General features: G+C 37.2%; 2 protein-coding genes across 6 annotated transcripts in view; one reads left to right on the plus strand and one right to left on the minus strand.

Annotated features, from left to right (window-relative positions):
• LOC107588233 (neurabin-1-like) overlaps positions 1–20500 on the plus strand; it is a 48586-nt gene extending 28086 nt beyond the window's left edge. For 2 of the 5 annotated variants that reach the window (XM_016276264.1, XM_016276263.1), the window contains exons 3-20: positions 1180–1312; positions 1867–1987; positions 2729–2833; positions 5541–5667; positions 7155–7313; positions 7398–7451; positions 7542–7771; positions 8517–8613; positions 8703–8775; positions 9573–9724; positions 9823–10087; positions 10741–10792; positions 10919–10990; positions 11265–11457; positions 13202–13246; positions 15136–15252; positions 15644–15832; positions 18400–20500. In XM_016276264.1, coding sequence (XP_016131750.1) covers positions 1180–1312; positions 1867–1987; positions 2729–2833; positions 5541–5667; positions 7155–7313; positions 7398–7451; positions 7542–7771; positions 8517–8613; positions 8703–8775; positions 9573–9724; positions 9823–10087; positions 10741–10792; positions 10919–10990; positions 11265–11457; positions 13202–13246; positions 15136–15252; positions 15644–15832; positions 18400–18558 — 2343 coding nt within the window. In that variant the 3' untranslated portion in view covers positions 18559–20500. The remainder of the gene's footprint in view (positions 1–1179; positions 1313–1866; positions 1988–2728; positions 2834–5540; positions 5668–7154; positions 7314–7397; positions 7452–7541; positions 7772–8516; positions 8614–8702; positions 8776–9572; positions 9725–9822; positions 10088–10740; positions 10793–10918; positions 10991–11264; positions 11458–13201; positions 13247–15135; positions 15253–15643; positions 15833–18399) is intronic. The other 3 variants (XM_016276265.1, XM_016276266.1, XM_016276267.1) reach the window with 3 other exon arrangements.
• Positions 20501–23716: 3216 nt separating this feature from the next.
• Positions 23717–24997, minus strand: part of pdk1 (pyruvate dehydrogenase kinase, isozyme 1) — a 7567-nt gene continuing 6286 nt past the window's right edge. Inside the window, exon 8 of the mRNA XM_016276268.1 lies at positions 23717–24032. Coding sequence (XP_016131754.1) covers positions 23910–24032 — 123 coding nt within the window. The 3' untranslated portion in view covers positions 23717–23909. The remainder of the gene's footprint in view (positions 24033–24997) is intronic.

Here is a 24997-nt window from a genome sequence, read left to right on the forward strand (position 1 = left end):
ATGAAGGTTTTTTTGACAGTACATTGAAGCTTTGAAAATAGCTATAAATAAACTATATATCAATCGCTGCATTTTCCCCCCAGAAAGATGCAGTGTTAACCCTAACATTTTATTTTAAGATTTAACATTTGTAGATGGTTTAAAGCAAAAGAGTTGTACAAATTCTGAAAATCTTTTAGAGCTTATGATTTGTTTAAAAAAAAAAAAAAAAACATATTACGCATTAATGAATAAATCAGTATACATAAAATTATTTAATTTACAAGTGTCATGCTTCAGATTTTTCTTTCATGTAAGCTATAGCTTCTGACCTTTAAATCAAAACCTACTCACTATTTTATGACATCAATTACTGCTTTATTTAATCAGAAACACAGTCTAAATCTTATTTGTGTAGGCTATTTTACTTTTAATTTAATTAGAAGTAGGCCAACAGTCCCCCCTACAGATTAAAACTCCTTACTGAACGGGCGTTAGGACTCTGCACGTGCTATTACTGTTTACTCGATCTCACACAGAACGCATTCTGTAGGTGCATTCTCAGTTTAAATGCAGCTATTCAAACAGTCAATCTAATCATCATTCAGACAAAACTTTGCTTCAAGAATGAGCCACACTGTTGACGTGATCTAATCGCTAGCACACCCTGAGCACATGTGAGTTAAGGCATTCCTCTTATGGCAAGACATATCGGCATCATTTTTCATATCGGGCCGATGCCGATATTTACAATTAAAGCCATTATCGGCCAGTTCCGATATCAGTCCGATAATATCGTGCATCCCTACTTTTATGATTGTTGCTTGTTCTTCATTAGACTGTTTCTGTAGAGAGTCACACAGCAGCATCATATAAATTCATTGTATGCCGTTTTTGTAAAACTTCATTGACTAAAGAATGGGGGAATCTCTAATAAATGGTTTTGTGTGTGTGTGAAGTGATTTTCTCTGTAATAAATAAGGGCTGCTGATATTGTGTCAGAAAAGAAGCCCTTCTTTGGCACGACTGTAGAGAAGCTGATTACAGCTTTGATGTTTTGGCTTCATTGAGATGTCCAGCGTTATACTGACCAGTGATCTAGGAAGGGGCCTCATCTTGATAAAACCCATAATAAGCACTCTGAAAGATGATGAAAGTAAGCGAATAGTTATTGTGCCTGTTGTGTCTCTGGGGTTTCAGGTGTACAGCACGCTCTCTAATGAAGAGTACGACCGGAGGAACGATGATGTGGATCCTGTGGCGGCGTCGGCCGAGTACGAGCTGGAGAAACGGGTGGAGAAGATGGACGTGTTTCCCGTGGAGATCGAGAAAGGTGAGGCTGTGTGTCTTTCACAAAATACTCCAGCTCTCTCTGAGATCGAGTGATTACAAATCAGTCATACTTGTGAAATTGGTTGATTTAAATTAGAATCGAATACCTTTAAACACCTCATTCTGCACCTCTGTAGAGTTTTATTTGTTGTAATTGACTTATAATGTAAGAGTAACATCCGTAATTTAGTTTGCATGCTGACTTTTCCATCTCACTCAACCTTAGAATTAAACTACTGTAGCTTTAAAGGTTTGGTCACATTAATGGGCAAAAATAGGTCCATTGTCAGCAGTGTAGAGATGAACGAAGCGCAGGTCAAACAAAAAAATCACTCTCAAGCCAATTGGCTAGCCTCTTTGCATCTGAAATGAGTAGGGACATCCCTGCAAAGATGCTGAACTTCATGTTTAAAGTCATTGTCGATTTTTCTGATTCTGTTTTTGGTTTAATTCCAATAAATGATCTGTTTGAACTGTACATGTTAGAGTATGTCTGCATCAGTTATTGCAAAATGAAATCTATGAAGACTTGCTCTCTCTTTTCTCTTTGTGTAGGTGATAAAGGGCTGGGGATCAGTATTATAGGGATGGGTGTTGGGGCAGACCAGGGTCTGGAGAAACTGGGCATCTTCGTCAAGACTATCATGCAGGACGGAGCTGCAGAGAGAGATGGGAGGTGAGATCTTCAGATTAATCGAAAGATGAAACATTTGGACTGGCACTAGAGAATTTCTTACAACCCGCAGAGATATTCACTGTGGTGCTTTTTATTAAATCAAAAATAATGTTAAAAATACTGTATTGCAAGATATGACATTGTTGTGATGGCAGAGCTTTAAAAGTAACATCTCACAGCACTGGTTATAGTTGTTTGTCACCAAAACAATTGGCTGTTCTGTCTGTAATTAAGTATACGTTGATGGTTGCTTTATGAGACATATGTGACCCTGGAGCACAAAACCAGTCATAAGTCGCTGGGGTATATTTGTAGCAATAGCCAAAAATACATTGTATGGGTCAAAATTATAGATTTTTCTTTTATACCAAAAATCATTAGGATATTAAGTAAAGATCATGTTCCATGAAGATATTTTGTAAATTTCCTACTGTAAATATATCAAAACCTAATTTTGGATTAGTAATATGTATTGCTAAGAACTTCATTTGGACAACTTTAAAGGCGATTTTCTCAATATTTAGATTTTTTTGCACCCTCAGATTCCAGATTTTCAAATATTGTCCGATCCTAACAAACCATACATCAGTGGAAAGCTTATTTATTCCGCTTTCAGCTGATGTATAAATCTCAATTTTGAAAAATTGACACTTGAGACTGGTTTTGTGGTCCAGGGTCACATTTGAATCAGTATTACTTTTGTCACTGTAATATCATCATGGTCATCGTTGTCTGTTCCAGGATCCAGGTGAATGATCAGATTGTGGAGGTGGATAGCATCAGTCTGGTTGGTGTGACGCAACTCTTTGCTGCGACCGTCCTCAAGAACACGAAGGGAACTGTCAGGTCGGTCCTGCTGTGTCTAATATACTTACATTCAGTCTAGTTAGTTTAGTGTGTAATTAGGTGCTGCATGCCATCACCACAGATGTCTTAATTTCTAATAGTCTTGTGTTGTCAGACTTTTGCTTATGTAATATGGTCAACACCCCACCATAACTGGCCTTAAACACTGTACAAATAGATAGGATTAGACCATCTGACTGTCATGTAAAGTGACCTAGCATACAGTAGCTGTTGTTTTTACATGACGAAAGAGGCTTGTGGTGAGGCATGACACTTGAAGTCGGAAACAGAAGTAGCAGCAGATTTTGTCCATATTTTGACATAAGATGGGACTTTATATCTAATGTTTGTTAATTGGATTTTGAGATGTGGATTTTGAGATCTGAATGTCAGCGTGCAGGGACAGTGTTTTAGCAGACTGAAAGCCTGGAGAAGTTGGGCATATCCCACTATGGAGAAGTCTGTCATTTCACTGGAAGATTGACTTGGCAGTTTGATTGAAAATGACAACCTCAAAACCTGGTCAATACCATGCATTTGGAAAATAGATAGGGTGACTTTTCATTTCATGCCGACTTTAAATCAGTGTAATTACTAACTCGCATGCAATATATAACTACACAGTTTCTAGTTATGAAATCAAAAAACAAATTGTTTTTATTTAGTATATAGTTTTGGGATTGTAAATGCTCAAACTCTTTAAAGAGTTCACCCAACAATGAAAGTTCTGTCATCATTTACTCACCAAATCTCTATGAGTTTCTTTCTTCTGTTGAACACAAAAGAAGATATTTTGAAGAATGTAGGTAACCAAACAGTTGCTGGTTGCCATTGACTTCCATAGCATTTGGAAGTCAATAGCTTTTTTACCAACATTCTTCAAAATATCTACTTTCTATCTACTGTATACACATCAGTCCCCACAGATAATCATGGAATCTAAGTCAAATGTGTAGTCTGGAGTGAAAATATACATATACAACATATTCCTCAACAGTCCAAACAAAATGAACGATTATATAACCAGCGTTTAGTGTTTATCAGCTGAAAAAAAAATCATTCTAAAATTGAGTCCAAAGTATTGTTTCTGTCGTAATAAATGTGGTGTGGACTTCACTATTCTCAAATAAATTGTTAAAATAAAAGAATGTTAAAGGGATCATATGACGTTGCTAAAAAAGAACATTATTTTGTGTATTTGGTGTAATGAAATGTTTATGCGGTTTAAGGTTAAAAAAACACATTATTTTCCACATACTGTACATTATTGTTTCTCCTCTATGCCCCGCCTTTCTGAAACGCGTCGATTGTTACAAAGCTCATCGGTCTGAAAAGCGAGGTGTGCTGTGATTGGCGAGCTATCCAGTGCGTTGTGATTGGCCGAATACCTCAAGCGTGTGACGGAAATGTTACGCCCCTTACCATACTGTGATGCTGTGTCCCGGAGCGACGAGACAAAAACATGAAAACCCATTATAAACTAGGCATTTGTTGCATCCAGTGGGGACATAATTATGGATTATAATGACTTATACTTGCGTTGCATCGCGCCGCGTAAACATAAAACCTTGTCTGCATTTGTGCAAACAACAAGCGCTACTCTACACTGCACTCAATGGCAAATTCAAATTCAGTCACTCAGTGGCAAATTCTTTAAATATGAAAACGTACTTATAGTCTGAGAGTCAGCATTATTTGTCAGAAAACCGGCATTGTAGGCTACTCTCCCAGGAAACTGCATTGCACACACACGAATATATGGGTTAAACTGTTCTGGAACAGTGTTGTATATACAACTTAACCACTGATTTCTAGTCGTGTCCTCTTTTAGAAGACCAAACAAAGTAGTTTCGCTTTCACAACGAAACACACGGCGTCCCCACAACATGGCGGCGACTGCAACAACAAAACTACAGTGAGAATAAAAGTTACGCCTTCTTTCTTTGCGTGAACATTTGGGCGGCGTTATGCAAATCTTCCCACATGGTGATGTAGATATGTGGGGGCGTGTTAGAACGAGCCGTTTTAGGAGGGCGTGACTGACTCTTAACTTTGATAAAGAATATCTCTTTGGTTTTGAGACTTTAGTCTTTTCAACTTCAGGGAACTTATCTATTCACGAACAGTTTGTAACACTCCAAAGAGAAAGGAAAACTTGAAATCGCATCATATGACCCCTTTAAATAAATATTTATAGTTGTAGTTCAATCATGACAACTCAGAATTGTTTTAGCGTGTTAATGGATATGACTGTTTATGTATTTTGTGTATTTATCAGGCCAGATCTGCTACACGCGCTGCCGCAGAGCAAACATGGACTTGCTACTGCTAGATACACAGATATGCTGATGTGAGCATATAAAATATGCTGAATGAACAGGCATACATAAATCCTAGACAGGTGGAGCTGGGGGAGGTAGAGGGTTTCTGTGCTTTAGGACCAGCTTGCACCGAACACTGAAATTGATAATTTAAATGTTGAGCAAACAATCTCACTGGCTGCAGAATCAGCAGTCTGCTGGAAGGTAGCTCTCCAGGAGCAGGTTTGGAGACCTCTGCGCTGGACTAGGAGTTCACCGCATGCAAATAAACAATGCACACACTCACACAGGCTCTGTTGTTTCCTCTCTACCTGATGTCAGCAGATCAGTATACGTTACAGATGTAATCATCCTTGTTTCCGCCTTGCTCACCTGTCAATGTGCAGATTTCTGATTGGCCGAGAGAAGCCAGGTACTCAGAGTGAGGTGGCCCGACTGATCAGCGAGACCCTCGAGCAGGAATGGCAGCAGCAGCAGCAGGTGGACGACACATACGAGCAGTCCACTGAAGAGGTCAGTCAAACACAACTCATGGGCTCTTTTCTTACGCCACTGCTTACGCATTGTACACGTTTGACTCCGTATCAGTATGATTTAGTTTGTTCCTGTGTATTTCAATAAGTAGTTCCGAAAGTCTCAGTGCATTTATTATAAATTCATAAATAGATACCAATTTACTTGCTTCCTCAGTTAGTGCTTTACCTCATGATGCACAGTGTCAATGAAGAAACATGCATTGGTGTAGTTACAGCCAGTGTTGGGTGTGATGCATTACCAAGTAATTAATTACTGTAATTCAATTACTTTTCCCTTGTAAAAGTACAGTAAAGGATTACTCTTAATTTTTCTGTAATTTAATTACAGTTACATCTGATGTAAATGCATTAAATACGTATAGACTACAGAGCAATTCTTTTTAAAACAATAGTGGATTTAACATCTAATGTAAAAATGCACGTTTTAATGTAACCATCACCCTGGTCAGTTCAAGAATAATTTATGCAATTTTATATTATTTAGTTAAAAGAAATAAAAGAGCAGTGTCATGTCTATCTTTGTATTGTTCAACTGGTCGAGTTTGATATGGAATTTAGAAAGTACTTAGTAATAATAAATAATGCAATACTTTTTAGAGAGAGTTATTAATACAGTAATTTAATTACACCGTTGAATATGTAATTAGAAGCTAGTAATTAATTACTTTTTTAAGGTAACCTACCAACACATGCTCAGCATCTACCAGCAGGGGCTGGACCATGCTAACTAGCCAAAACTTGCCAAATTGGTCCAGACGTACCTTTATTAGTTTATTTGGATCTTTGGTTGTCAGAGCGTTTTAAGGTGCGTTCACATTTACCGTTACTCTGTGAAATCCAGTTAATGAAAATCCATTTCAATAGAAATTAAATCCATTTGAATCCATTTCAATAGTAATACAGTTCTGGAAGTTTCGCACAAGAGCAGAAAAGTTCCCCATGTAGGTTTTGTTAGTCATGTGAAATCGCTGCGTTGACCAACCGAAATAGACTTTGTTTGAAAGTGACTCGTGTGCGAGCTGTGCTTTATGCATTACTATACATAAAGCAATGCATAAAGTATACATTGCTGTACATGTTGACAATGTACCTTTTTTACCATTTCGTCAAAGTTTTGCTCATTTGACCACACGTTTAGACTGGAATTGGAGTTAAAGAAACACCTTTAGACTTTTTAGCCATGCTGTAATTTCACCAGAACGGCTTTGTTGAGTGTTCACACATATGCAAAAATATGTAAAAATCCACCATGTTGAATGAGGAAACGGATTTGTGAGTCTGTTCAAAACCGAAGTGGAGTTTATACCTGTTTTAGGTGCCTGGATCCTGAACAATTCTGAAAGGTTAATGTTTCACCAACGGTTTTTTCAATATATATAATAAGTTATTTCCCAACTTGGCTCTATTTTTGGACTGCCTGTTTCTTGTTTTGTGCGTTGCATCATGTCTGTGTCTCTATGACAGGACGAGCACTACGAGGATGAGGAGGAAGGGGGAGAGGATGGCATCCTTGGTTCGAGTTTCGGCAGGAGGAATGTGGAAGTGTACGATCTGCCCGAGAGCGAGGAAATGTTCCTGCCGTCAAACATGGACGCCGCTCAAGTGACGTTCAGATTTAAAGAGGTAACACACTTTTGTGCCTTTCATTTCACTTACCTATAATAGATTGCCATTAATGATTTCTGTGTATATTCTGTTTTAATTTAGCTCCAGATAAAACACACTATTGCAGAAGCCGAAGTAGATGAACTGAAAGAGCGAGTAAGAACTTATGAGCCTTCTTATCCATTTATATCAATCATACAGCAGTCCCTGTGTGTTTTAACTGATAAGGTTTTGTTGATGCTGTAGTTGAGAGAGTCATCAGAGGAGCGTGCGGCGTGGGAGGCGAGGGAAGCTCAGTTAGAGAGGAGCGTTCAGGAGAACTCTGAGAGGATCACTCAGATGGAAAAGAACTGGCTGGAGGCTCAGGCTCTCTGCAAAAGCATCAACGAACAGCTCAATGACACGCAGAGTCAATATGAAGCTCTGGATATAAAATACAGCAAAGCCAAGAAACTGCTGAAGGACTATCAGCAGAAGTGAGTGGTGACGTCAGCACTAAGCTTTCCATTAATAATTTGCATGGATGTGTTTTTTATATATATATATATATATATATATATATGAGGTTAGGTGGGACATTTCCTGCATTATAGTCTCCTATACTGGACCTATTATGTTTGGTTGGTTCTATGGCTTCATAGTGACCATCTTACTGATGGTCCGGTCTATAGGCTTCTTCGGACAGAGCTCCGATGCGGGAACCATGGTGGGTGAGTAGATCCATGGCTGATATATATATATATATATGTATCTAATCTATAGATTTTAATTATTCATATCTTGCAGTCTTCTTAAAATGATTTTTTTTTTCTCCAGAAATCGCCACTTCAGTAGCACTTGCATACATTGCACTTTCCAGTTTTATTCCTATCTATATTCTGAGTGTTTTTTTTACAGAGGGGTGTTTTCATGTATCATTTAGCAGATTTATATAACATTTTATTCCTAAAACATGGTGATAAAAACAGTTATTTTTCTTATTTATGGAGTGATAAAAGAGATCTCCAAATATTCCTCTGTAAAAAAAAAAAATGTACCTCCAACATGTCAACAAAATGAAACCCGAATTTTGAAACTGACTAGTCTTCAGATTTCTGTTCTGGAAATGTATGCAAAATGTGTGCATATTAAATGAGATAATGAATAATTTGCATATCTAATCGTAACATTGCAGAAATTAGAAACAAACATTCTGATTGGCTGGATGTGTGTGTGTTGCAGAGAGGTGGAGTATGAGCAGAGGGAGGAGGACTTAAGGAGAACTCTGGAGGAGAGAGAGGCTAAATATAAAATTCAGATAGAGGATCTGCAGCGCAGGGTGAGAATGAACACACCTCATTTGAATTGAGCTCGCACATAAAGCTTTCACGTTCTCTGATTCCTACCGATCGATCTGTCTCTGTGTAGCTGGCAAAGCTTGAATCTGGTCGTCATGAGTCTCCACTGTCGGGCAGTAAGTCTGCAGATTCAATTCTGCTGGGTAAGTCAACGATCTCAATGCTTTTTAATGGCTGTCTAAATCCAAGAAGGATTCATGTGATTGTGAGATCATGCTGAGCCCAGACTGAAGTTATAAGACAATGGGCTAGTGTTCATATTTGCATAATTATACTGACAATAATTAAATATGCCTGCGTCAAGCATGCATCCTGTTTTAATAACAGTGCGCGCTTTGCACAGACAGTTTCTTCAACAACAGTATTATGCAGACACTAAACCCAGCACATTAACTTTTCTGTAACTGTACAAAGTACCACTCTTGTTGTAAACAAAAATGAAGAAATAAATAAAGTTGTAGGTTGGTCTGAGATGGCCAATCAAATCAAAGAAGACGGGCGTTACTGGTCAAGGTCAGTTTTATTTGTATGGCACCTTAAAATAACACTAATTCAGGCCAAGGTGCTTCACAGTGGACAATAACAAAATAACAATCAATCAAACACAATAGTTTCAAAATTAACATCTGAATCTATAAGACAAAAAAAACAAATACTAAATGAAAACCCATAATGGCGAATGAAATTAACCAATAAAACATGGCGTGAAGTAAGCTAACATAGCCAAGTTATGAGTAGGTCTGAGAGAAAAGGTTCGTTTTCAAGCATGATTTAAAAGCAGGTAGTTAAGTCTCCGGATGGTCTGTTATCCATTGTTCACATTGAAGTCACTTTCAAACCATTTCAGTTGAGACTACAGCGAATGCACTTGACCCTGAGCAGTAATTCATACAATTGAAGAGCTAACCTTAGTTGAAGTTAACCATGAATTGTTCTCCAGGAGCGGACTGGAGTGAGGTGGTCCCTGAGACGGAGCGTTTGGACACCAGCGCCCATCGCGCAAAGGCCCAGCTGGCCCAGAGATCCAAACGGCAGCCGCCGTCCCGCAGTAAACTCAAAGAGACGCTCAGCTCGCCAGCGAGAAGCCCACAGGTCACACAGAGCTCAAGAAATTCATCAGCAATTGACTGCTGTAAAAAAAAAAAATCCAAAACATCAGTTTTCGACAATAACTTTGTTTTTGACCTCAGGGTTATGATGAGAGTCAGTCTGTGAGTCCCGAGTCTCCTCCGCCTCGTAGGAGATCGATCCAGGAGAGTTTGACCCTGCCAGTCGTCACATCTTCCCCTGCAAACCACCCGAAGGACGAAGGTTCTGTTACAGGCAGCAGCCAATCAGTGCAGAGGGATCCTCAAGACCCCGCCCTCTCCACCCCTAAAGACTCCTCCCCCTCCAGCTTCCTGCGGAATGTAAAGAAGAGAGAGTCTAAAGGCAAGGGCAAAGAGGTCAAAGCAGGTAACAAGCTGGATTTAGGATCCCAGTAGAATGGCGCTTTTTACTATAGACATGTAATTTCCGCCCAGCAGCAGCAATAGGATTAAAAATACTTATTGTTTAGCATAGTTGTTGTTTATCAGGTATTTGGACATGGTTCATTCAATCATAATTTAGAGTCTATATAACAAATCTGAAATCTTTAGTAATGCCTGCTAAGTGTAACAAACTACAAGCTAATAATCAGTAGTAATTTGGGAAAATAATGGTATTTTTTGTAACAATGTAAATATTTACATTTACTGTTTTTTTTTTTAAAGCACGATAATTGCTAAAAAGTACCACACGTACCAAGTACCACTTTTGAACTTTTTTAATTGCGTCTACTGATACAACACTGATGGCATTTGTTTGCACATCCCGACTGTGTTTCCTGACATAATTCACTAAAGAAATGTCAAATAAAGCACAAACATGTGACACAATTTGTGCCAATCACAGTTTGGATGGGACGATATGCACACAAATGCACCAAAACTATGGCTGAAGCGGAGATATTGCTTATATATGCTGCCATAATCACTTGAAAATGAAGTGCTATCAATCCATGTTAGCCTGGCCATCAGATGTTTGTCTGTGCTTGTGTTCTGATATAATTCTTTTCTTTATTTCAGAAGAGTCTAATGATGCGGCTGGAAAAGCCAAAAGAAGATTCCCAGATTTTGGGTAGGTGCAAAATTCCCCACCTTTAGCATTTTACAATGCAAGTAAATGAGCATCTAATTTGTTGCGTTCTTATCGTAAGTTCATTTTGGATTGTGGTGGTGTTTTATTTAATGCGTTTTCTGATAGTGGTTTAAGGAAATCTGGAGGAAAGGGGAAAAAACTAAGCAAAGAAGCCACGAGGGCGTCACTGGACAGCAGGTACACGTGAACACACACTCACAAGCATATAGAGTGAGGACAGTTTACACTTTGTCTTTTGATGTGGATCCAAATCCGTTTGACATTAGTTGTCAGTGTGAAAGCGGTTTTCCAAAATCTTTTCATGTGTGTACTTTTTCAACATTTATCTATTGGTTTGTGCAAAACCGGCTAAACAAACATAAACAAGTTGCCATTAGAATGCATTTCTCGTTGCTTCCAGTACGCTGAGCTTGTATTTCCTCTCCTCATGTCTCAATGTGTTGTGTTGTAGGGGTTCAGCGGAGTTACTGGAGGAGTCAGGGGCCCGAGTCTCCCCTTCAGAGTCCATGACCTCCATCCCCACCTGCATGCCCTTCTCCTGGTTTGGAGAGAAAGACCGTGACAGAGAGCCGTCGTCCTCCTCCAGCAGTCTCCCATACACCACTGCAGACGCCAGCGAACACAGCCACAGCTCCAAAAACAAGGTGACAACTACTTCTATCACAGAGCACTTCTGCTCCAGGATTGCTTCTCTTGCACAGATTAAAACTAGTCCAGAACTATTATAGATCTTCAAAACATAATGACCACGAATTGACTTCCATGCATGAGTATGCATGACTACAACTTTATTTATAAAATGGTTATCTTAATATGTGGAATGTGAAATCTTGTAATTTATATCGTCATTGAAATCTTGACCCTTGCAGTTGTAGGGCTAAATAATATGAATATTTGGCACGTTCCACATATGTGACCCTGGACCACAAAACCAGTCATAAGAGTACATTTCTCGAAAGCGGAATAAATAAGCTTTCCATTGATGTGTGGTTTGTTAGGACAGGAGGACAATATTTGGCCGAGATACAACTATTTGAAAATCTGGAATCTGAGGGTGCAAAAAAATCTAAATACTGAGAAAATCGCCTTTAAAAATGTTCAAATGAAGTTCTTAGCAATGCATATTACTAATCAAAAATTAAGTTTTGATATATTTTCAGTAGGAAATTTACAAAATATCTTCATGGAACATGATCTTTACTTAATATCCTAATGATTTTTGGCATAAAAGCAAAATCAATAATTTTGACCCATACAATGTATTTTTGGCTATTGCTACAAATATACCCCAGCGATTTATGACTGCTTTTGTGCTCCAGGGTCACAAATGGGGTACAAAAAGTGATTATATGAGAATAAACATTAAACAAGGAATAAATATTAAACAAGCACAAAAAGCAAATAAAAGTGATCAAATTAAGACATTAGATGTGCTTAAATCTAGATAGTATTCATTCTAAATTAATCATACGTTACATAATAGTTCAGTGTATTTTTAATGCTTCTCACAATAAAAACATGGGCTTTAAAAAAAAAAAAAAAAAAAAAAAAAAAGTCAAGAGACACCAAAATGATATTGTATTCATTAAAAATGTCCCCACTACTTGTTCAAAAGTTTGGGGTCAAGAAGATCTTTTTTTAATGTTTTTGCAATAAAGCTGCCATTTCATTTGACAAAAAATACAGTAATATTGTGAAATATTATTACAATTTAAAACAACCGTTTTCTATTGTAATATATTTGAAAATATAATTTATTGCTGTGATCAAAGCTGAATTTTCAGCATCATTCCTCCAGTCTTCAGTGTCACGCGATCCTTCAGAAATCATAATAATATGCTGATTTGCTGCTCAAGAAACATTTCTGATTATTATCAAACAGTTTCTTCTTTGGAAAAAAAAAAAAGTTCAAAAGAACTTTATTTGAAATAGAATTTATTTGCTAACAGTGTAAAAGTCTTGCCTGTCACTTTTTATTAATTGAATGCATCCTTGCTGAATAAAAGTATTGATTAAAAAATAAGAAAAAAAATCGTACTGATCCTGAAGTTTCTGGTTAAAGTGAGTCAAATGGGAGAACAAACCAGCTTTCTGCTAAGCACACGACAAAACTAAATAATAAACACAAGAAATATCTGCCATCCAGCTGGACTTGCTTTAGTTTGTTTGTAATTGTGAGTTGCTAAGGAGGAGGTAGCGTGGAAATGTTCCTGCAGCCATACGGATGTGATCATTCATCAGGCTTGAGCCAAACAGACTCGGTCCATGGGTCAGAAAATGAATTCAGCAGCTCTTTGAGCCCTCTCGGTTTCATCAGCTCCAGCTGAAGCGCGTTTGGTAAAGCTTTCAGACAGTGCTGTCATATTATTAACCTCTTTTCCCAAACAGACAAACCTCTCCTGGTCTTCTCTGTTCAGTCGCTCCTTAGATTTGGTACAGTATATTTTCTCTTATGAATGCTCATAGATGTCAGATTTCGTCTAGCAATGTAGTGAAACTCTAGCTAAATATCAAACCTAATATGTTGAGTTTTAATATTTGTAGAATCGCATTAGTTTTGTTGAATGCGGTGCACTAGATGCATGATGCTGATTTGATTTACTCTTTTTCTTCAAGTGATGTTTTTTTAATTTATTTCAGATTTCAAATACAGGCTTTTATTGTCAAATCAATGTAGATGCATTTCACTGCTTATCTGGTTTAGTCAACACAGTCTCATGGCAATTCATAACTATTTTACATAACTGTTATCTCATTCGTATGTTTTTGTACGATCTACTTGCACCCCAGTGATGGTTGTGTTTATGGGTGGACCTTCATGCTTACTTTTTTACTAAAAATCATAAAAACATTTTTTTTTTTTTACATCGTACAAATTCATCTGAAATCCCCACCTCATAAAATAGTTACGTATTCATGTGAGATCGGGTTGGGTTTAGTGTGTGTATCTGTCTTGTTGTAGTTGTAGCTAAAGAGTAGTTGTAGGGAGGTGGTGGGTGACCGATATGAGTTATAAATATCCAATATAATGCAATATTAATAAAGTTGGCTTGACAATTTTAATTACACAATTGTAATTGATCTTCATGTTGATGAACCGATTTCAACAGCTCAATCTTATTTGAGTGTTGATTATTATATCAAAAAATAAATAGCAATTGAATTTTATAGTTTGGACATGTTCATTTTAACCTTTAATATTATAGTAATGTACCAACTGAGCATTGGTTGGGAGATTTTTTTCTTTAACTTTACATGTACTGTAGCTGATACTGCATATAACCAAATGAATCGAGATCAAAATCAGATCGAATCGAGCTTGTGAATCAGAATCAAACTGATTCATGAAATCTGTGTCAATATCCAGTGTCAATACCTTTAAAGGGGTCATATGATGTTGCTAAAAAGAACATTATTTGGTGTATTTGGTGTAATGCAATGTGTTTATGCGGTTTAAGGTAAAAAAAAAAAAAAACATTATTTTCCACATACTGTACATTATTGTTTCTCCTCTATGCCCCGCCTTTCTGAAATGCGTCGATTTTTACAAAGCTCATCGGTCTGAAAAGCGAGGTGTGCTGTGATTGGCCAGCTATTCAGTGCATTGTGATTGGCCGAATACCTCAAGCGTGTGACGGAAATGTTACGCCCCTTACCATACTGTGATGCCGTGTCAGGCCGGAGCGACGAGACAAAAACATTAAAACCCATTACAAACGAGCCTTTTGTTGCATCCAGTGGGGACTTAATAACTGATTATAATGACTTATACTGTCTTTTTACGCGTTGCGTTGCATCACGCCTCGTAAACATGAAACCATGTCTGCATTTGTGATCGGAGAAATGACAAACAACAAGGGCGGCGTTATGCAAATCTTCCCACATAGTGAGGTAGACATGTGGGGGTGTGTTAGAACGAGCCGTTTTAGGTAGGTGTGGCTGACTCTTATCTTTTATAAAGAATATCTCTTTGGATTTGAGACTTTAGTCTTTGCAACTTTACAGATCTTCTTTATGCACCAAGAGCTTGTAACACTCCAAAGAGAAAGGAAAACTTGAAATCGCATCATATGACCCCTTTAAATAATTAATATTTCTGATAAACAGATTGCAGTAGATTTGACCTCGATGTTTGTTGATTGATCAGTCTGGTCAGTGTATCGGTCTGACACTTCTAGTAGTATTTCTAGTCATTTTGTAGGACTGTTGATGTTGTAACACCAAGTTCTTTTCCCCGATGCTCATTCTTTTGATGTAAATCGCTGAAACTCCCCCGATCTTTGTGTTTGGATAACAAATCCCGCTCTCTGTGCCCCTTCCAGAGTTTGTCAGTGCTAGATGATTCGAACCCCAGCAGTCCTGCTTCAGATTTTTCTGGGCTGGTGGTGGAGCCCAACCTGTCAGGCCGCTCTCATACATTAACCTTCTCCTCCAGCGAGGTGAGTGCAGATCAGACATGACGCTCTCACCGCCGTTCGTTTGCATGGGTTTCCTGTAACCATCTGGAAGGTCAAGTATTGTCTCGTGCCTCCCGCCCCTTCGCTCGTGTAGTTCCTGTGTTATTTTTAGCTTGAAGCACTGCGTGTGTGTGCTGATGCCGTTCCCCGTTTGTTTTCATGTGGCTGCTCTCAGTAGTGTTTGCTTTTGCATGACCGTGAGGATCAGATGCATGCATGATGTTGTGTTAGATAACATTCACAAGTTCTGCGCACAGAATTCATGCATTCACCTTTCATTATATTCTACAGTAATCAAAAAGTACCATGGTATTAATATGTACTAAGTTTCTAGGAGCATGAGATTCACCTGGCTGATATGTGTGTGTATTAGATGCTGGATGAGGAGCCTTGTTCTGGAGGGAAGGAGTATCATTGGCAGAACCGTCCCGTCTCTGATTGGACGTCCCAGCAGGTGTGTCACTGGCTGATGGGTATGAACATGGATCAGTACACACCTGAGTTCAGCACACAGGCCATCGATGGACAGCAGCTCCTCAACCTGGACAGTGACAGACTCAAGGTGAGCGGTCTGTGCTCTCATAGAAGGATATATTTTGAAGAGAACTGACATCAACTGGGCATTAGTGCGGCAGTATTAAATGCATGTGTTTGTATTGTGATTAGAAATATCTTTATTTTGGCTCATTTTGAATACTTGGACATTACAGTGGCTTTTTTTAAAAGATGGATATGATTCTATGAATAAAGCTGTGGGATAAAAAATATATATATATATCTTGAAACTTATGGAAGCCCGTTTCCGTCACTGAGTAAAAAATTAATAAAAATGGTTATTGCGACTTTTTATCTCACAATTCTGACTTTTTTTTTCTCGCAATTCTGACTTTATAACTCGCCATTCTGACTTTTTTTCTTGCAATTCTGACTTTATAACTTGCAATTCTGACTTTATAACTTGCAATTCTGACTTTATAACTTGCAATTCTGACTTTATAACTTGCAATTCTGACTTTATAACTTGCAATTCTGACTTTATAACTTGCAATTCTGACTTTATAACTTGCAATTCTGACTTTATAACTTGCAATTCTGACTTTATAACTTGCAATTCTGACTTTATAACTTGCAATTCTGACTTTATAACTTGCAATTCTGACTTTATAACTTGCAATTCTGACTTTATAACTTGCAATTCTGACTTTATAACTTGCAATTCTGACTTTATAACTTGCAATTCTGACTTTATAACTTGCAATTCTGACTTTATAACTTGCAATTCTGACTTTATAACTTGCAATTCTGACTTTATAACTTGCAATTCTGACTTTATAACTTGCAATTCTGACTTTATAACTTGCAATTCTGACTTTATAACTTGCAATTCTGACTTTATAACTTGCAATTCTGACTTTATAACTTGCAATTCTGACTTTATAACTTGCAATTCTGACTTTATAACTTGCAATTCTGACTTTATAACTTGCAATTCTGACTTTATAACTTGCAATTCTGACTTTATAACTTGCAATTCTGACTTTATAACTTGCAATTCTGACTTTATAACTTGCAATTCTGACTTTATAACTTGCAATTCTGACTTTATAACTTGCAATTCTGACTTTATAACTTGCAATTCTGACTTTATAACTTGCAATTCTGACTTTATAACTTGCAATTCTGACTTTATAACTTGCAATTCTGACTTTATAACTTGCAATTCTGACTTTATAACTTGCAATTCTGACTTTATAACTTGCAATTCTGACTTTATAACTTGCAATTCTGACTTTATAACTTGCAATTCTGACTTTATAACTTGCAATTCTGACTTTATAACTTGCAATTCTGACTTTATAACTTGCAATTCTGACTTTATAACTCGCAATTCTGACTTTTTTTCTCACAATTCTGACTTTTTTTTCCCTTGCATTTCTGACTTTATAACTCGCAATTCTGACTTTTTTTTTCTCTCGCAATTCTGACTTTTTTTCTTGCAATTCTGACTTTATAACTCGCAATTCTGACTTTTTTTTTTCTCGCGCAATTCTGACTTTTTTTCTCGCAATTCTGACTTTATAACTCGCAATTCTGACTTTATAACTCGCAATTCTGACTTTTTTTTCTCGCAATTCTGACTTTTTTTTCTCGCAATTCTGACTTTTTTTTTCTCTCAATTCTGACTTTTTTTTTCTCGCAATTCTGACTATAACTCGCAATTCTGACTTTTTTTCTCGCAATTATGACTTTATAACTCACAATTGTGAGTTTATATCACACTTCTGAGAAAAAAAGTCACAATAACCATTTTTATTTTTTATTTTTTATTCAGTGGCGGAAACGGGCTTCCATAGAAACTTGCACGGAGCATCGGGATGACATTATTTTTATGATTTTTTTATATTCTAAAAAATGTTTAATGCACCAAATTACAAACTTTCCTAACGTATATAGGCTATAGCCTTTTTTTGAAAAATGATGATTTAAGAAGAATTGATCAATTTTACTGCTATTGTGTGAATAATATGCAATCATGTATTTAAAAAAAGTAATTGTAGTCTGATTATGAGATTTAAAAACATTATAAATCTAAAAGTAAAAAGTAGTAATCAGTTATACTGATAACAAAATACACACATTTTATGGAAACGTTATTATAAAGTACTGAAAACGTAATGATCCTTAGGATAATTACAAAATAATGGTAGACCTATCCAAAATTATACATTTAGATTTTTTTTTCATATTTCAGTCTAAATAAACTGCAATAAAAAATGTATACAGATTAACACATTTCTACTACTTGGTTTCAAACAGTGTATCACCCACGCTTATTAAGAATGATATTTAATGACGTGTTTATTTTTACCAATTACAATAATTCAAACATAAGTTCCTCCGCTGATCCAGACTGATTTGTTACACCAGCGTGAAAATAAAAAATGCCTTGTGAGAATGAAGATATGGCTCAGGAGAACGGTTTATGAATGATTCGGCCATCCCTCTCATTCCGTGCCGAAGCTAAACTGCAAGCACAAATTTCAGAAAATGCATCTCACTGTAACATTTAAGATGTCGCTTAATTGTATTTTGCTTGTGATTACTTGTGAATTGAAATGCTCTCCACAGGCTCTGGGTGTTTCCAGTCAGAATGACCGAGCCACAATCAAGAAGAAACTGAAGGAGATGAAGAAAGCCCAGGAGAAGATGGAGAAACAGCGGGAGAAGCGGGAGAAAGAGGCCAGACGCAGCGGACGGCTGCCTGCCAGCACTGACTCCGTGTGCTGATGATGTTCAGAGCATCACGGTTTCTTCATCTTTTCACTTTAATTCTCCACACACTCCAGAGGCAGTTCCTCCGACACGCATGAGCCGTTCTAGAGGAGTCGCTATGAATGCATTCAGTCAGTAATAGGCAGTCATCCTGAAACACTAATGAAGCTGCTTACAAGACCACAGTTTACTCTCTTCAGTTCAGTCTGTGCAGCACAAATATGAGCAGAATGTGCATCTACAGGTAGTGCATTTACTTAGAAAAGTGTTTACAGGGTGCTGTAAAAAGAAAAGCAAATGTTTTTTTTTTTAATCAGTATTTTGTCTTTATTTTCAGTCAAATATCTCCACATCCCTAAAACAAGATAAATCTACTTGCATAACAAGAGGTGACTTACAGATTCAGACAGATCGGAGAATGTACAAAATTGTATTAAATGTTTATTTTTGTTGTTGTTTTTGCCACAAGCTTAAATTCCCAAGAAGAAGAAATTGCGTTTAACTCAAGACCCGTCCTCTAAAACAAATCTATATCTCTGCTTCTCAAGTAATTGTGTCTTAAGGACGTTTTTACTGGAAAACAAGACAAAATACTGATTAAGAAAAATATCTTTGCAGTGTTCCGAGTAATAAGAGATTTTTTTTTTTCTTTTAGACTAGCTTGTAAGAAAATTAATATGGCTGTCCAATTTATAGCAGACCAAAACTTTTATTAGTTTTAATTGTATTTTATGATACCGCTGTAGGGGCTATTAAAAAACAATCTTGGTAAGGGATATATAAATATTTAGATGCCAACTTTGCCGCTAATATTGTGGCACGAATAGTGCTTTTAAAAAGATTTCTTAGTCATTTTTTGGATCCTTGTACAGTCGAGTGATATTGAGCACTATATTTTTACTGAAACAAAGGGGAACATGGTTTATAAATGTACAAATGAGATATTTAATACACCACTATTAGCATAGCTTTACGGAAGAGACATTAACTTTTGTACACATTTTCTACTAAGTAGAATAGCTTGTTGGGCAAAACCATTTTGCTAATTCTGAAAAGCAGTGAAACTCAAAGCGAAAGGTGTTTGTACATCACGTTTGTTGTTTTTATTTGGACGGTTACTGCTGTTATATTATGGATATGGTTAAAAAAATACACAATTGTTACAGAAAGCAGCGTAGTTTTATTAGTGGCCATGGCCCAAATTGTAACAGAGGGTGTAATGAATTTGAAATACTGATTATCAACTGATTGTAAGCGTCGTTTTCAAAGAGACGCCACCTGTGCTCATGTCATCGTGATTCTGTGGTTATATTTTTCTACCTTGTGAAATAGATGATTTTGAACAGACAAAAATCAAGCTTTCTATCTGGTACAAATAAATGCTTTCACCTCTTGTAAAAGAAAAGAAACGGTGTGTTTTCAAGTTCCCTTCACAGCAGAACTGATTTTAAACCGTAAACGTGGAGAAAGTCTGTTCGGTCACTGCTCAGTTAGCTATTAAAAAGCAGAAGATTCAGATCTGTACACTAGTGATGGGCGCTTTCGAAGCACTGCTTCGTTGAAGCTTCGAAACCTTTGCGAATCATTTGCTTCAAGCCCGTGAGTCTGCCGAAGTCACGTTATTTCAGGAGATGAACCTACGTTGCGTCATCTGTGTGAACGTTTTTATGCGTTTTATTTAACCTGATCTCGGATTTGCCGATATTTTCAATGACATTTGTATAAAAGAAAGATTAGTAGTTAATGGCCTCTTATAGCCAAGCCCTGCAAATGAATAAAAGAACACATGCAGAAACTTCATATTTATTGGTATTTGATTTTCTTATTTGCATTTAGTAGATTATATTTAAAATAAAACATTTGCTGTGGGTTTTGATCAAGCGACAACCTCCCGCTCGCTCTTGTGAAGCCAACACGGAAGTGACTTAAACTGTAATTCATCAACTGGCCGCTAGAGGCAGGCTGCAAAAGTGAGTCAATCCCATAGACTTTATAGGCCCAACTTTACAGCAGAAAAAAAACGTTTACAGCCTGGTTCAAAAAAAGATTTTGGTCTATATAGCTAATTTTGCCCTTCATGACAACTGTGAGGGGGGTGAATTTTTTTATAACTCATCCGTTTAAATTATATTAAGCCTTAAAGTTCTGCATAATTAAGGGCGTGGCCACTTGAGTGACAGGTGGATTGCCGCTGCGGTCACCTCCGTCGAGCTAGGTGGGCGTGGTTTCAACAACCAGCTCCCGCCTCTTTACCCATCTTCGATTATCCGGGAGTGACGCACTACCAAGATGGCGACGGCCAGCTCCGCCCACTTTTGAGCTTCAAAAACGCTCTTCGGAAACCTACGGGTGACGTCACGGACACTACATCCATGTTTCTATACAGTCTATGGTTTTGATATGTGTCTGGCTTAAGTTTTTTGGTGCATTTAGACAGTTCTGAGCAGCCTGCGTCACCAGCGTGTTGTTTAGAGCGCTTCGAATCATTTCGCGAATTCGATTCAAAGTGGTTCTTTTCTCCCATCACTACTGTACACTAAAGTTTGAGTGCCACTGCACTGGAAAACAAATCCTACTCCCCAAAAACCTCAAATAATAGAAAAACTCTTTTAAAAAAAAAAAAAAAAAAAAAAAAATTGCATTTTGATACTTCGTGGGGCTGTAAATGTACGTAATAGAGATGTATCTTTGGTTACTCTGGTAGGAAACCTGTGTGAACTGACTTCACACATCCTCTAAAAATCACAAAAACACTAATAATTGCACAAATGACTCAAGAAAATAAGTCAAAGCACATGCAGAAAAGCGCAATGACTGAGTCTGCAGTCACAGTCTGTGTCCAGTAGAGGACTGCTGTTGAAACCGGATGAGTTTCAAACTGCTAAACACTTGAACGGTTTCAAACTGGTTTAAAGAAGCAGACAGTTCACACACGTACATGCGTTGGTTTCTTTTTTTTTTTGTCATTTAAGTGCGGGAATTGTTCATTACTAAGTTGAAGCTGAACATTTTCTAATGGTGAGAAGCGTTTAACACTTTCAAACTCTTCACACTACATTCTCACTTAAAAAAAAAAAAAAAACTGAAAACAAAATGGGACTGCACACGGAGTGTACACCAGTTATGCTGGTGTATATATTATAGCCCACAGCTGTGTGACACACAAGCTTGATTTCCCAAATCACAACATGTACGTTTAAAGCAAAAATGATCAACACTTTAGTCTGTCTCGTGATGACAGACAAATAAATATATACTGGCTTACACATCCAAATGTAAGATTAATAGGTCATTAAACACATACTGGATCACACTCAAAAATAATACAGCAGAAGGACAACAACCTAAATTGTCTGTCTGGGGATGTGATGGCACTAGCAACACCTGTGCGAACTTATAACACTGGTAACATCTGGTACCTTTTCATTAGAACATACTAGAAACATGTAGTGTTTCAGCATGCTCTTTTATATATTCCTTTGAGCCCGGGTCTCTTTTGTTCCTCTATCCTGATCTACACAGGGGCGGACAGATGAAGGTAAGACGCTTTATTTGGTCTGCTGAAGACTAGAAGCTGCGGAAGGTGGTCATGTCCTTGGGTTCTTTGCTGGGAACACACCAGTCATCGGCTTCGTGGATGGTTTTATAATGTTTCCAGGCAGATTTGTTGTAAACGGGAAGCCTCTCGATAGACTCGGTGGACAAAGCCTTCAGGGATGATAAAAAAATAAATAAAAATACATTATTATTATTATTATACCATCATTCAAAAGTTTGAGGTCAGTAAGATTGTTTTTTTTTTTTTACGCAAGACTAGTTCAAAGGCAAATAGTGAATGAGATAGGAAAGATGGTTCAGTGTGGTGTCCGCGCGCAGTCAAACGTGCCTCTCTGCATGTGCAAGCTTCATGTTTGTGTGGCTGTGATAGAAAACAAATCGAGTTCCATTTTGCCTTTTCTTTCGCTAGAATGGTTTAAAATCGCTTGCGTGTGTAAACACGTACAATTGATAAACTTTCATTCTATTATGGTTAAATTTTGCAATTAATCCGCGGTTCACATGCGTGCCGAACCTTGGGGCTTGGTCCGTACGAATCACGGATCAACTACGATCCGTTTAACCACTATTTGTCATCCATTTGTCTGAGCATGTAAGCCAATCACTAAGCCACAGCTATTTCAACTCTTCAGTTTCTAACCATTAAAAAAATTAAAGTGGGACCCTGAGATGCAGACAGTATGTCAGATTTCAGAGAGGTTACACACTGACCAGAGGAGTGGCTCGAGACGTGTCCATCTGAGGACGAGGGGCAGTGGAGTATGTGTACGTAAACAACCTGTCAATCTTCCTCAGCGGGACTCCGCCTCCACGATCACTGACCTATCACAGAACAAGACGATTCACATTAAACCGGGTAATAGCCCATTACTGATCAAAGATTCTGACGTTAAGTGCAGATATACACTAGTATTAATTTAAACTATCTGATCAAAAATGCAGTAAAAACAGTAATACTGCGAAATGTAATATAATTGTTTTCTAGTTTAATATTTTAAAATATAATTTATTCCTGAATTTTCACATCCTTTACCAATCATTCTAATATGCTGATTTGCTGCTCAAGAACCAATTCTTATTGTTATCAAGGCTGAAAACAATATTTGTGGAAATGTGATAGAAAGTACAAAAGAACAGCATTTATTTGAAATAGAATTCAACAAACGAACGAAAGAAAGAACAAATGAACGAGAGAAAGAGAAAAAGAAAGAAAGAAAGAATGAACGAAAGAGAAAGAACGAATGAATGAGAGAAAGAACGAATGAACAAAAGAACGAGAGAGACAGAAAGAACGAATGAATGAGAAAAAGAAAGAAAGAACGAACAAATGGACGAAAGAAAAAGAACGAAAGAGAAAGAAAGAAGGAATGAAAGAAAGAATGAAAGAGAAAGAAAGAAAGAATGGACGAAAGAAAGAAGGAATGAACAAAAGAAAGAATGAAAGAGAAAGAAAGAAAGAATGGACGAAAGAAAGAAGGAATGAACAAAAGAAAGAATGAAAGAGAAAGAAAGAACGAACAAACGGACGAAAGAAAGAAAGGAATGAACAAAAGAAAGAATGAAAGAGAAAGAAAGAACGAACAAAATTTTGCAATTAATCCGCGGTTCACATGCGTGCCGAACCTTGGGGCTTGGTCCGTACGAATCACGGATCAACTACGATCCGTTTAACCACTATTTGTCATCCATTTGTCTGAGCATGTAAGCCAATCACTAAGCCACAGCTATTTCAACTCTTCAGTTTCTAACCATTAAAAAAATTAAAGTGGGACCCTGAGATGCAGACAGTATGTCAGATTTCAGAGAGGTTACACACTGACCAGAGGAGTGGCTCGAGACGTGTCCATCTGAGGACGAGGGGCAGTGGAGTATGTGTACGTAAACAACCTGTCAATCTTCCTCAGCGGGACTCCGCCTCCACGATCACTGACCTATCACAGAACAAGACGATTCACATTAAACCGGGTAATAGCCCATTACTGATCAAAGATTCTGACGTTAAGTGCAGATATACACTAGTATTAATTTAAACTATCTGATCAAAAATGGAGTAAAACAGTAATACTGTGAAATGTAATATAATTGTTTTCTATTTTAATATTTTAAAATATAATTTATTCCTGAATTTTCACATCCTTTACCAATCATTCTAATATGCTGATTTGCTGCTCAAGAACCAATTCTTATTGTTATCAAGGCTGAAAACAATATTTGTGGAAATGTGATAGAAAGTACAAAAGAACAGCATTTATTTGAAATAGAATTCAACAAACGAACGAAAGAAAGAACAAATGAACGAGAGAAAGAGAAAAAGAAAGAAAGAAAGAATGAACGAAAGAGAAAGAACGAATGAATGAGAGAAAGAACGAATGAACAAAAGAACGAGAGAGACAGAAAGAACGAATGAATGAGAAAAAGAAAGAAAGAACGAACAAATGGACGAAAGAAAAAGAACGAAAGAGAAAGAAAGAAGGAATGAAAGAAAGAATGAAAGAGAAAGAAAGAAAGAATGGACGAAAGAAAGAAGGAATGAACAAAAGAAAGAATGAAAGAGAAAGAAAGAACGAACAAACGGACGAAAGAGAGAAAGAAAGAAAGAACAAATGAATGAGAGAAAGAACGAACGAATGAACAAAAGAAAGAATGAAAGAACGAAAGATTGAACAAGCGGATGAAAGAAAGAACAAAAGAGAAAGAAAGAACGAAAGAGAGAAAGAACGAATGAATGAGAGAAAGAGAAAGAAAGAAGAAAAGAAAGAAAGAACGAATGAATGAGAGAAAGAGAGAAAGAACGAATGAAAGAGAAAGGAATGAAAGAAAGAAGGAATGAACAAAAGAAAGAATGAAAGAGAAAGAAAGAACGAACAAACGGACGAAAGAACGAAAGAGAAAGAAC

The sequence above is a fragment of the Sinocyclocheilus grahami genome, unplaced genomic scaffold (genome assembly GCF_001515645.1).
Source record: "Sinocyclocheilus grahami isolate Dianchi unplaced genomic scaffold, SAMN03320097.WGS_v1.1 scaffold100.1, whole genome shotgun sequence".
Taxonomy (NCBI): domain Eukaryota; kingdom Metazoa; phylum Chordata; class Actinopteri; order Cypriniformes; family Cyprinidae; genus Sinocyclocheilus; species Sinocyclocheilus grahami.